We start from the raw sequence: 13845 nt of genomic DNA, 5'->3' as shown, positions 1-13845 counted from the left end.
TGCAAACTGAGGTGGCATATTGGCCCATAGAACAATGCATTGGGACGCTCCCCTATATGATTGCCACCATGCCTCCCAGCACCTCAGTATGTTTGAATTTTAAAGTAAGTCTTTACATTTTGCAGGTAATAGACTGGCCAACCAATAAGTTATGTATTTTTTTTTTTCAGTATGATCCCTTTGTTGAGCACCGCCCCCCGAAGATTGCTGATCGGGAAGATGAATACAAAAAGCAACGGCGGATGATGATCATTTCGCCTGAGCGCCATGATCCATTTGCACTTGGTAATTTATGTTGAAGTCTGTATTTCTATGATAAACATGTATGACATGTAATGTAATTCAAACTTAGTTATTCATAAACTTTGTATTTTTTTCCATTACTGACTAGACCGGGCCACACTGTCGAAGTGCTTTACACTCAAACATTTTGAAGAAGGTTCCTTTTTCGTTGAAAATGGGAATAAGAGCCCATTCCAAAGAAACTAAAAGAGTTAACGTATTATCGGTCCATGCAATCTTGGATCATAAGTGCCTATTCTACTGTTCCTAATATTTGTTAGCATTATACTTTTTAAAATACAGTGCCTCAAAGGAGAACACCTAATTATTGACTTTGTAAGCTTATGTAGGAAGTACATTCATGCAAAATAGAGTCTGAGACCAGTACTTAATTGTGAGTCTGTTTTACCAATATTAGTATGCAAGTGAACGCTTGGGGTACGTTGGAAGCTTTCATCTGGTGAGTGAGTTTGGCTTGCAGCTAGGGTGTCTGTTTTTCCTATGTTATTTCCAAAATTAGAAATTTCAGCCAACGTGAGTTAGTAGGGGTAATTATTTTTACTTGCTTAATTGTAATTGATTGAAGATGTTTGTCAGAATTCACAGGCCCATACTAACTGTCCTTAATTTCTTTCCCACAGCAGTACTGCTATATGCCAGTCCTGTCTGCATTCTTAAGGGTGCAGTGCAACACCATCCTGTGTAGATTATGGTGACAAAGTAATCAAAAGGAAGTCCTATCAAAGCTGGTGTCAGTATGACACTGCGAATTGGGCATGGTCATCAACATGTTTCAAAAGCAGGTGCTATGCTAATTGTATAGCAGCCTGTTTATTTTCTGTAGCTTAATGCTCTACCATAATATTTTCCTTTTGATTATGGCTTCCATAGAGTATAAAGCAAATGCATACTTTAGGCAACCCTCATTTAAGGCACCCTTTTAAGGCTTACATATATGGGTAATAAATTGCGGCCGGCTATAAAAGTCATTAAACCTTCAAATATATTAAATTAGAGGTTACAATTATCCTCACCTCTATTTTTAAAGTTAAATTGAAGACATAACTTGCCTAGAGCTACAAAATGAAGACCTTTTGGACCAGATGTGTCGGAAACAGTTTCAGCAGAAACCACTTTTTGAAGCCATATTTAGGCTGAAATTAGTAATGTCTGGGAATGTTTCCACTTATGTGAGGCAATGTTTGAGTGTGCATATCTATCCAAAGTGTTACTAATGGTAAAGAGATAATTTTCTAGGCTTCTATTCTGCTGCTTGAAGTCGAACAGCTGATGGAGACAGAGGCACCCAAGTGTACGTATTCCGGAGTAGCAACCCAGGAACCAATCACCTCTCAAGACTACTGTTTTGTGCTATTTTATTGTTTCTATCTGCAATAAATCTTTGCTTTAAAGTGTAGTTATGTTTGTATTCTAACAGGTAACATTGATCGGCAAACTGATGTCGAGTAAGATACTTAAATTATTTTAAGAAATTGAAAAAGCCTAGCTAAAATTTAAGTGATTATGGCTAAGAAAAAAATAGAATAGGGTGTGTTTTAATTTTTAAACATACTGTGTGCTCATTGGTTTGTTATTGTTGCTGTTCTTTTCTGCAGGAGGCAAGACTCCAGATCCTACAATGAATGTTAGAACGTTCAAAGATGTGATGTATGAACAACACTTATCAAAAGAAGAGGTGTGTTGAATTCAATTGAAAATTGATACAAACATGAAAATATGGCAATGTATATCATTTTTCATGCCTGCATTATTTGCATTTTAGACAAACTGATAATCTGAACTATGGTTGTTGCCTTGGTATTGCTCTGTGGTTACTGACTTGCACATGAATTGCGAATGTACTGCAAGTGGGTAAATCAAATCATTGGAAGGGTAAATGATTAGCAAGTTTTGGTCTTCAATAAAAAATGGGGAGTCTGCTGTAAAATGTTTTTGAATATTGTCCCTTTTTCTGAGTTGCTATTTGTGTTTTAGCTGATAAAGTGCTTTTACCCTGGGTGTCTTTTTTTTTTTTTTTCCCTTGTTACTGCCTGGTAACTACTGCCTTTGCCCATTGGTGTGAAGAGCTTCTGTGTCTTGTCCTATTGACTGAGAACAGTCATTTCGAAAGCTCCTTGTAGCATGGTCATTTATCTGTTTTAGGTTGGTAGTATGTGTATACATAAGTCTGCGTGTGTATAGGAGTATGTACATATGTGTGAATGTATATATAAATCTCAATTGTCAGTGAGAACAGGTATGCGCCTCCTAGGAACAATGGCATCATGTATAGCCATTTTACCTCATGCCAGACTCAATATGCACCTTCTACAACCATGCTTAATGCAACAATGTTCTCAAGCTTATGGTCCATCTGACGATCTAGTGTTGATCGGCCGTCAAGTTTGTCTATCTCTGCACTAGTGGAATACCAAAAATCTATTACCGGGGTGGCAGTTTATATACCCGACTCCATAAATAACCATGACAACGGACGCATCTATGAATGGATGGGGAGTGCACTTACAAAAAAATTACTGTACTTTGGCATTGGTCACCCAGCCAATTCCTCCTATATATCAATCACCTAGCCCTGATAGCTGTCCATCAATCGTTGAAAGCATTCCTTCCTCACTTAATACATAAAGTATTCTTAATCAAAACAGACAACATGACTACCATGTCGTATTTGCAAAAACAGGAGGGAGGAGCAAATCTTTACAGTTGTGTCCTAGCACAAAAAAATCTTTAAAACACAACATTCAGTTGTGTGCACAATACATTCCAGGATTAGATCACGATTTGGCAAATCTCCTCAGCAGGACACGCTAGCAAGTGCATGAGTGGCAACTCCACATACAGGTCCTACACCCATTTTTCCAACGATAGGGACGTAGACCTATTTGCAACAAGCTAATGTTGGTCAAGTAGTACTACGTATATTATTTCAAACAAATGCACTTGGTAAAAGTTGATCACCGCTTACTAGAGAAACTGCTTTATAGTCTGTTGAGCATATGTAGCTGCAGCCACACATGCCACCAAACAGAGAATCTTTCTTACTCTGTAAGAATCTGTTTATACCATGTAGTGCTGTAGATTCACATACATCCACCATCCTCCGGACTTGTCTATTGCATTTGTATACATTATTTATTACATTACATGGTCATCTTCATATAATACACTATCCTTCCCCTCCATCCTCACCCGTTAAACGGAAAACAATCTAACAATGGCGTTGATAACCATGTGCTCTGCAAGCAAGAGGGGGTCACTACAACGCGTGACTCGAAACACTTCTTTGAAGAAAAACAACTTGCACACTCCTGAGCCCAACATTAGATGGCGGGCTTATGCTAAGTATGTGAATCTACAGCGCTACGTACCACTCACTAATAGATGCCTACAGGGTAACTAACATTCACTATATGTATGTATGTGTGTGTATGTATATGTGTACATGAACATATGTTACGCAACAAATTTAAGTTGGTATTTAAGAGAGAGAATTAGTAACAAGTAAGCAAAGTGGTGCTAATTGGTATTCGACACCCTACTTACCAATGATGTCAAAAAAGGGCGATGGATCAAAGAGTCCACCACAACATGAATACAAAGGATATCAAAGCACTCATAAATGTGATCTATTATTTAAGATTTAGTCCAATAAGTCAGGATCAAAAAGTGTTCGTTACAGGTACTGTTTATTGTTAGAGATCTTCATGTGACGTGTTCATGTGACAATGACATAAGAGGGTACATCCAACACGTGTTTTGTCACTAGCATGACTTCTTCAGGTCTGCAAAAAGTCCTATATTGCAAAGATATGCAATCAGAAGTTGTCTACATATTCAAAATCCCATTTCAAAAGGCAGGAACAAAACATTAGTTGAGCATAAAGAGTTAAAGCCAACCAGGGAAGAGGAAGTCCCAAAATCCCTACATTCTGGTTTTAGGGTAGCACAAGGACTCGTGTATGCCTAATCAATTTTTGAAATAATGAAAACTTATCTAGTTTTCTGTAGATTCAGCAGGATAAAGGGGAAAATCTTTTTAAGAAGGTTCAAGGTATAAAAGGAAGCTGGGTTGATGGAGTTGGCATGGCCTTCAAAAGACAGTTTGTTGAACACAACACCAAGGTGCTTAACCTTTGTAACTGGTATTTAGAGAGTGCTAAGTTCCTAGCGCCACCACCAGACTACAGGGAAGTAATACTTCCAAAAAGTAGAACCTCAGTTTTTCTTTAAACAATTATGGGATATCCATTTTCCAACCTGGAGCATACAGTTGTGGAAACACGTAACTGTGTCTGCTGGGTCACTAGCGACTGATAGCACAGTTTGGGTGTCATCGGAGTAGGATCCCACAAGAACCCGAACAACTTGATCAATTTGACCAGTTGAGTTACATAGATATTAAAAGGGTAGTGCCTAAAGAGGAACCCTGTGGGACGTTGCAAGGTAGAGTAAAAGGGGATGAATTGAATTCTTCAAGAGCACCAAATTGTTCACTTTTAAGTGATTAAAAATTTAAGAAGGGCAAGTGCTCGTCCCCTAATGCCAGTGGAGAAAAGTCGGTCAATGAGGATATCCTGGTTAACTGAAATGAATGCTGCCGAGAGATCTGACAGAATCAGGGCAGCATTGCCTCTTGCATGAATAGTTTGTCGCATTTGCTCTGACACCATTCAGTAATGCAGAGCCATTCTTATTAGGGTGACCCCGCTAAGGAAATAAAAGCTCGGACTGCACTCCTGACAGTGGTTCCATAGTAAAAATGTACATGTTTGCAAAGTCTAACTGTATGAGACTACATATAATGCTACCAGAATGCGCTCTGACAGATGCAAATATCTGCGGAAGCTTGGCGGCAAGATTAATTATGTTTTCCTTTCAAAATAAAATGTTTTGCTAAACTTCTGACATTTTAGGTACCATTTCTTTGAAGCATCATTTAGTAAAATATGTAGATGCATGCTAGTATTTCCCAGAAAAAAAATTCAAAATGGAAAATCAGTGCAAATAGTTCCAACAAGGTTATGGGAAAAGGAAAAATAAACAAGCATTGGCAAAGCCAACTGGTCTAAAATGTATGGTCCGCCTTTTGGTTTTGTCAATGCTGGTCTTGATATGGTTTTTGTAAAATGTTGTAGAAGCTGCTGGGCCCCCAACATTATAACAAACATTGGAAAAAAGCAATAATATATTTTGGACTCAAAAAGCTCACATTGCCACAGTAGTCCCTGGCTCGGAACAAAACGTGTGTGCCAGTATGTTCCTTGTGAAAAAGCAGAAGCTGACTGATTGATAGATAGAAATTGAATTTTAATAAAATGAAAGGGTCTTGGTTAACCCCAGACCTTTCTAGGGGCCCAATTCGTAAAGTGCACCAATGGTATAGGTCTTTGCATTAGTGCAGATTTATGTCTTTCATGAATTCACAAGAATTTACAGTTGTAGGCCAGGAAAGCGTACGCCTAGAAAATATTTGTGAACTGCGTTTTAGCGTGAGCAAGTATGCACCTGTAGATTTGCTCATGCAAAAATCTGAGAATTTACAAGTTCACTTTCCCTCCAACCATTTTATTTTCCAACCCTTGGGATGTTTTACTACTGCCCTTGTCAGGAATGTTTTCAATTTTTCTTAGTATGGGACAATATTAGAGAAGAGCTGGTGAAAGCCCTTAAAACATACACAGACTGAAAAGGGAATTTCAACCCAGGAACTATTGCTTTACGCTGCCTCTAGCCCAAGTATGTAAATCTGCATACTATAGTAGGGGTCCTGGTATAATCAGTTAAGCTAATATCAGAGATTTAATATTATGAGATTGCTGCCATAATTTGTTGCTTGACTATGTGCCACCAAAGGGACAAGTGTTTTTTATTTATTTATAGGGCTAGTAGATTTATGAAGCAACTAGTCTCCTGGAGAAGTAGATATTTTATTAAATTTGACATGCCTGGAACTGAACTTTAACCTTTTACATATGTTACCTGTTATATCCTGTATTGAAGGTTGAAAAACATGTGTTTATTTTTTTAGAGAGAAATTAAACAACAATTGGCAGAAAAAGTAAAGGCTGGGGATCTGAAGGTTGTCAATGGTACAGCAGCATCCCAACCTCCCTCAAAACGTAAACGACGTTGGGATCAAACAGCTGATCAAACTCCTGGGACGCCAGGCTCCACCCCAAAGAAAATGTCCAGCTGGGATCAAGCTGAGGTCGTTGTATTTAAACCTTTGTATACTTTAGTGCTCTAGAATTGTACTATTATACACAATCTGTACTTCTTGCAACTCACTGAAACTAGCTTCTACTGTTAATTACAACTGGTTATTTTGGCTTGCATGTCCTTTCTTAATATTTTACTAATTTTGATTATTTAAAATGTGCTTCATTATCATAACAAACCCATTTAGTACAACTGATAAACAGAAATATTAACACAAGAAAATTGTAACACCTAAATTTGTCTTACTTTGATAACCAATTGGTTAACCAGGGAATCTTCCCCCAGATTCTAAAATGCTTTTTGATAACAGTGTCATTTGAGACCAAACTCGAAAATGTTATTTTTAAATGTTTTCCAAACACATTATGGCATAAATTGGTCAGGCTATTAATGTATTACCTTATTTTCTTTAATGTGAAAGAATAATTTGTGTTTTCATTGTTAAGTAATAATACCTGCATCTCACTCCTCTAAAGTATTGTAGATGAAGAATTAAAGTCCTGACCTGGCAATGCATATGTTGAAATTAAGGTCACTTACAAGCTTCAATTCAAATCATAACCATATTTTGATGCAAAAGAATTTGTCCTTGTGGTACTATAAACCCCAGTCCTTTGTGATGAAATTATAAGTGCTGCTTCTTTCATGTTGCAAGTCTTTTTTGACCGTCCAAGAATACTTAACTACATTTTCTGCATCCACCACAAACCTAACCATCCCTCTGTCACTGGTGCAGCCACGACCATATCGTGAATACTCATTTGAATAACCTCATGTGGGTCGCTGACCCACCCTTTGTTAAACCAACTTTCAGTGTCTTATTGTTGGTTTCATTTCATCTAAACTACCCTCAGGCCTTCTGAAGATGTACCAGGTTATCAACATTAATAGCAATTGCACACACTTTTATATCCAGTGTTTCTAGAGTATGGGGATATTTATCCCTAGACACTTTGATATTCTCTTATCCATTGTCACCACCATTCAACTACCACCCTTCACCTCCCGCTACAGGAGCTATTAGATTATTTGACAATATTGACATAATCCTGGCCTTGCTGTCTGACCCTTGCTGCCTGTTCTCATCCTTCACTATCTAACATGGCCTTCAGTTACATCCAATTCAGCATTAAAAAAACAACTCTGTTTTACTTGTTTAATTACTTTGGGACTTTGTCTCACAGAACATGTGTGTTTGATCTCTGCTAGAGCGAGTGGGATGCAAGTAAAGCAAGTGTATTGCGGCTTGTATTTCAGGTAATCTTGGTCAAGACTGTGAATACACTAACTGTCATCATAAAGAACAGTTAATGGCAAACTATTTAACTGTCATCATAAAGAACAGTTAATGGCAAACTATTTAACATTTAACTATGTTCAGTACACAGTATTTCATAGTTTGTGGTCATCACTCCCTGTTTTTAGTCGGGGTACTTCTTTTTAAAACCTAAATAACTCAAATTAACATTGCTGGGAGTAGTGGATGCTCACCTATGCTGATCAGGAGTTTGCTTTCAGTCTTAAATTTGGGTTCTGTTCTTGGTAAAATAGCGAATGTATCTTGTGGATTTTGTTTTTTACCAGTCTAGAGAGCCACCAAGTTAAATAACCAATCTACTGTCCTTGTTTATATAAACAGTGCGTCACAGGGAAACAAATCTCTTTAGTAGCTTCACTGGCTGAGAATCATGAATTGCATACGCTAAACATTTTACAGGCACTTTATACACACAGGGTCAAAGACCCACATTTCCATAGCAAACACAATATTTGATTGCTTAAACTAGCCTTAATTATATACAGTAATCATTGGGGAGAGGAGTTGGCCTAACGGCTAGGGCGCTCGACCTCGGACCTGGGGATCTGGGTTCGAGTCTCGGTAACGACGCCAAAACCTCCTGTGATTCTGGGCAAATCACTTAATCTCCCCGTGCCTAAAATGAATGTGTGTCCGTCCTCATGTAACGTAACTGGTGCTATGTAAAGCGCTCTGATACCTGATTCGGTTCGGGTCTAGTTCGCGCTATCTAAAACTCTGCAAAAAAAAACAAGAATAGCACTCTTGCTCAGTCCTGAAGATGACCTCAGAATAACGGAGGTTGAAACGTAAACAACCACACGTAAATAGACTCCTTTTATATTAAAAATCAGGATAGGAGTTCTATTTTAAATAATAAAAGGCATTTGTTTGCAGGGGAAATCTTTCCACGACCCTGTGTGCATTAAGTGCCTGTAAAAAGTTGTGTAATCTATTTAGAGTAGGCCAGTAAGTTGTTCATTAACTTAAAAACTGAATGTTAATTAAATCTAATTACTCTTATGGAAAGTAAGGCTTTATGGTAGGTAAAATAAAGCCGCTAAAAATTAAGGAGGTGCGTGTATCTTAATTGTGCCGCAATCTAAATCTAGTGCTATATATGTGTTGTATTGAGCCATATGGCCAATGTTATTCTGCAGGACAGTATCCCGGTGTTCTCAGAGAACCTAAAAAGCATATAGGGTCTTATTATAGCTTTTATTTTTTTACTACAAGTTAAAGACAAAGGTGCCAGGCTGTCAACCCCCCAGTGTAATTTCGGACATATATATTGTGGATATGTTGCCTTCTAGTGTTTGGACGGCACATGGGGCAGGATTGGGCAAATCTGTCTTTTAGAGACCTTTTAGCTGAGTTTACAGCAAAACGGTCCCAATAAAGTCCAGAAATGCACCACCCAACGTAGAGCAATGGGACTATACAAGTTCTTGTTTAGCAATTGATTAGGCAGTGGATACATTGGCCACTCCTAATGGTGTCCCCTATTGGGTAGCTAACTTGAGTGCCATGTGAACTGAAACTAGAAGTACCTGCAAACCTAGGATAAACACCAATCACCTAAATATGGCTCGTCTTCAGAACTTAGGGCATTAGAGGGTTCAAATAGGTCTAGAATCAAGGTCCGTCGTCACAGCCAGTGTGCCCCAACCCCAATATTTGGTGTGGGGAGGAAAATGTGTCCATCTAAGGCTGGTGAGGCACAAATAAGGGTTCCGTGGACTGCCATGTCATTCTGGTGATTGTGACCTGGAAAGTGTTTAAGCAGCCCCTTAATCTCTAGTGATTCTTGGTGTTTTTGATAAGCTGGTCTGTAAGGGTTTTGTGGCTAGTGGTTAAATCCATGCAGTCATCCTCCTGGCAAAGCTCTGGATGTGATGTTCGACATCTGTCAGGGCCTGCTTGCCCCCTCACTGCAGTCTGAGACTATGCTCTTGGCCTCCTGCATGGTACTTTCTCTAAATAAACACCCTCTCTATTCTAGTTCAGCGTTTTCTTTAAGTACAGCTGATTTAACCAGTCCTTGCACTGAAGGGCCACTAACTGCTTGTCTAAAACTTAATTTTCCTCCGGAGTTATGGTAATACATATTGAGTCTGTCTTCCTTTACAATATGAAGTAGAGGTCTGGCTGATCAGAATCTGCAAAGGTAGTCTTACTGGTTGGAGTCAAACTATAGGAACTACGTTTTTCTTAATAGAACGGCGATTTGTGGCACACAGAGAGTAGAGTCTGAGCTGTACTGGAGTAGAAAGTGATTTTTGTGGTTTTTTTTGGTGGTAATTCAGCAATGATAATACACAAGTACAGGTTCTGTAGTAGGGGATCTCTGTGTATAGTCATAATCTAGTGATTAGTCCCGCCCATCTGCGTGGACCGCGGAGCAATCAAAAATAATCTCTTAAACTGTCTTCATTGCAGTCCTGCATACACACTTAAGAGAAAATTAAAGACAATAATGCAGCCTGTGCCTACAAGGCTACACTGTCCAGTACTTCAACTAGAAATGCCAAGGCTATAACACCAATAACACATTTAACACAATCTGTCAAGTTTCACCCATAGAGAAACTCTCGTCCCCTCACCAAATCCTTGAAATGATAGAGAGGAAGGTAAGGACAGACAAGCCTCCATAGGCTGCCATTATGTGTCTGGAAAAGGGATACCGTGCCTTTAAGGAACTCTCCGGAGACCCTCTGTATCCCACCATGTGTTATTGGTGTTATATCCTTGGCATTTCTAGTTGAAGTACTGGACAGTGTAGCCTTGTAGGTACAGGCTGCGTTATTGTCTTTAATTTTCTCTTAAGTGTCTATGCAGGACTGCAATGAAGACAGGTTAAGAGATTATTTTTGATTGCTCCGGGGTCCACGCACATGGGTGGGACTATTCACTAGATTAGGACTATAACAGAGATACCCCTACTACAGAACTAGAGTTACAGGTAAGAAACTACTCCTTACCTCATATGTATCTGGAACATCAGTACCAGTGGGCACCTGTTGGGCACTTGACTTTCTAGGCACTCCAGGAAGCTAAAGAAGTGAAGGGGCTATAAAGGCAGTTCGCTTCACACATTACAGGAGTAAATTAAACTGTGAACTCAACAGGTAAAAGATAAGTTAGAAGTGGAATGTACATTCTATACAGTTTCAATCTGAAGATGTGTACGGGCCAGACCCTTTATGTTTATATGCCACCTTTTTGAAATAACTTCCTACTTGGTAGTATTGGGGATTTAGCTGCTTCTTTCGGGTCTCCTTTTTAAAGGAAACTGCAAAACCCATTGGATACTGCTTGTTATTTGGAAGTATTGTACTACAGTTCATGTTGATTTGTATCCTAGAGCACTTTCAGTGGAATTGTCTTCAATGCTTTGTGGTACACTTAAGGAGCATTTTACTTTAAGCAGCACGTTAATAATTTCATGAGTCGAAATGAAGTAATATTTACTTAGGTCCCCTGAGTGATCCAAAGCAGCTTGTGTAAAACAAAAAGTTAGGAAAGTTAAAAGTAGCAAAGGACAAATATAATTGTTTTTTTTTTTTTTTAGACCCCTGGCCATACACCTTCTTCCCTACGGTGGGATGAGACTCCTGGTCGTGCAAAGGGTAGTGAAACTCCTGGGGCAACACCTGGCTCCAAAATTTGGGATCCAACACCCAGCCATACACCCGGAGGAGCTGCAACACCTGGTCGTGGTGACACACCTGGCCATGCTACACCTGGTCATGGTGGAGCTTCTTCCAGTGCACGGAAAAACCGCTGGGATGAAACTCCTAAAACAGAAAGAGGTATGTGTCTACATCAGTTTTGTTGCACATACTCCAGTTTTCATTCTTGCAGTACAAAGGTTTTAAACTATTAACTGCCCAATTTGAGTCTTACTGCTCTAATTTTGTCTTCCACACTTGGAAAAGAGGAAACATGATGCAATGTTTTATATACCATTTTGAAAAAGTGAATTTTAATCCGTGTTTGATTAATTTGCATGTATTGTTTACCTCTTTTACTCATGGGTTTTTTGGTTGTAGGCTTCTGTAAAAATGAAAAACAGTAAAATGTTTTTAAAGGATAAAGAATTAATTTTCGTTTTTTAGATACACCTGGACATGGCAGTGGTTGGGCTGAGACTCCACGCACAGATCGAGGAGGGGAATCTATTGGAGAAACTCCAACTCCTGGTGCAAGTAAAAGAAAATCTCGTTGGGATGAAACACCAGCTAGCCAAATGGGTGGCAGCACTCCAGTTTTGACTCCAGGCAAAACGCCAATTGGAACTCCAGCTATGAACATGGCAACTCCTACACCAGGTCAGTAGAATGCTGTAAACCAAGATATTCTCATACAATAGTCTTAAAAAGATTCTGTCTCCATTTTTTAGTTAGACTGATCTTTACTATGTGCTTTAGCGAGGCTCAACTGTTTCATGTAATTTAGATACATTACCAAATAATTTTTTCTTTATTGATAGTAAAAAAAAAAAAGTTCAATGTCTGTAGTTATTTGAGAATCTTCCAGTTGGGATGAAAAACCATTTTTAACCTTTGGAACTAGGGTAATGTTTTACTTTGCTCCCGACGAAAGATGTCGTTTTTTAGTCATCTTTTTTGACTTTTTTTCTTCTCTTACGATCAGTCCCTAATCACCCCTTCAGTGGTTTTAAACTTATTCGCATGTTTTGTCCTCTTTACAAATGCACAGGCCACATGATGAGCATGACTCCTGAGCAGCTACAGGCTTGGAGATGGGAGAGAGAAATTGATGAAAGAAACCGCCCACTTTCTGATGAAGAACTGGATGCCATGTTTCCAGAAGGTTATAAGGTAATTCATTTTAAGGCCATTTATGTGACCTTCGGTCCTGCACAGCTATATGTAAGAATTTGAATAAGCAGGTTGGACTGGGTAAAATGACCGGTTTAGCTATGACTGAGTTGTACTACTTTGGTAAGTGGACACAGGAAAGTAAACTGGTTTCACTAAGGGTAACCAATTCTCAGTTTGTTGGCTTGCATAGAGAAATTAAGAAGTAATTGGACCAGTCAAAGTACAAAGGTAATCAAAAATGCCAAACAATGAAGAAATACCTAAGGACAATTAAAAAGAAAACAAAAAAAACAGCAAAACTAGTTTCTGGAATTGTCTTTCAACTTATCAGGTCAACGGATCTGATAAAAAATTCGGTCCTACAAAAGGTTTTATCAAACAGTACGCAGCAGTGCACAAAGACTGTATTCTAGAGAGCATCGTCCTCCAAGGCTCGACATATTACATGATCTGCGGTTTTACTTCAATGCTTCACTATTCATTTAAGAGACAAACCACTACAGACCAAAAGGTAGTATTTTGTGCCCAAATTCTGTAGATCTTTTTACCTATGGGTAAAAATTCATCCCACGCCTCGTTACAACTTTTCAGTTTTTTTGGTGGGTCAGGTAGTCTGATTTGTACTATTATGGCTGCCTAAAATTCAACTGCAGTTTTTTTAATACCTCTTGCGGTCAGCCTAGTTGCCAAACATTTAAGGTAACTGCACGGACAGTAAAATGAAACGTTTGTCACTGCAAATATATTGGGTCCGATATATTTTGCAGGTTTCTATTTTAGTAGAAGCCAATAGGTTTCGCCTTTGGGACCATATAAGCGTTTAACCAGAGTTATTGACTTTGTCAATGTCTTAAAGCTATGTCAATGTCTTAAAGCTATGTTGTAGAGCAGCATGTTGAAAAGTTATATTAGTGTTCTAAGTATTTTTGTTACCTTATATATATAACTTGGAAGACATGTATAACTGAGTGATCCTATTCAAAACAAATTAACATAAAAAATGTCTTCTAGTATTTTTGTCCTTGCAGTGCTTGCAACATTTTCCTGCCTGTTCTAATGCTTGTATGTTATTGTTTTTTGTATGTTATTGGGGGGAGGACATTAACATCGGGGGGGTGGAGGTTCGGAAATAGTACCTGAATTACATGATCAGCAGATGGACACGAGGAGCATCAAGAG

At 38.7% G+C, this 13845-nt stretch overlaps 1 protein-coding gene across 2 annotated transcripts in view; it reads left to right on the top strand.

Moving 5' to 3' along the window:
• Window positions 1-13845, top strand: part of SF3B1 (splicing factor 3b subunit 1) — a 316805-nt gene that overhangs the window by 34913 nt on the left and 268047 nt on the right. Inside the window, exons 4-9 of one of the 2 annotated variants that reach the window (XM_078680435.1) lie at window positions 171-285; window positions 1899-1978; window positions 6332-6514; window positions 11391-11631; window positions 11938-12150; window positions 12542-12663. In XM_078680435.1, the coding sequence (XP_078536561.1) occupies window positions 171-285; window positions 1899-1978; window positions 6332-6514; window positions 11391-11631; window positions 11938-12150; window positions 12542-12663 (954 nt within the window). Of the gene's footprint in view, window positions 1-170; window positions 1595-1898; window positions 1979-6331; window positions 6515-11390; window positions 11632-11937; window positions 12151-12541; window positions 12664-13845 lie in introns of both variants that reach the window. The other variant, XM_078680436.1, reaches the window with a different exon arrangement.

Source organism: Lissotriton helveticus, chromosome 3_1, assembly GCF_964261635.1.
Source record: "Lissotriton helveticus chromosome 3_1, aLisHel1.1, whole genome shotgun sequence".
NCBI lineage: Eukaryota > Metazoa > Chordata > Amphibia > Caudata > Salamandridae > Lissotriton > Lissotriton helveticus.
This window is presented reverse-complemented; position numbering and strand designations above follow the sequence as displayed.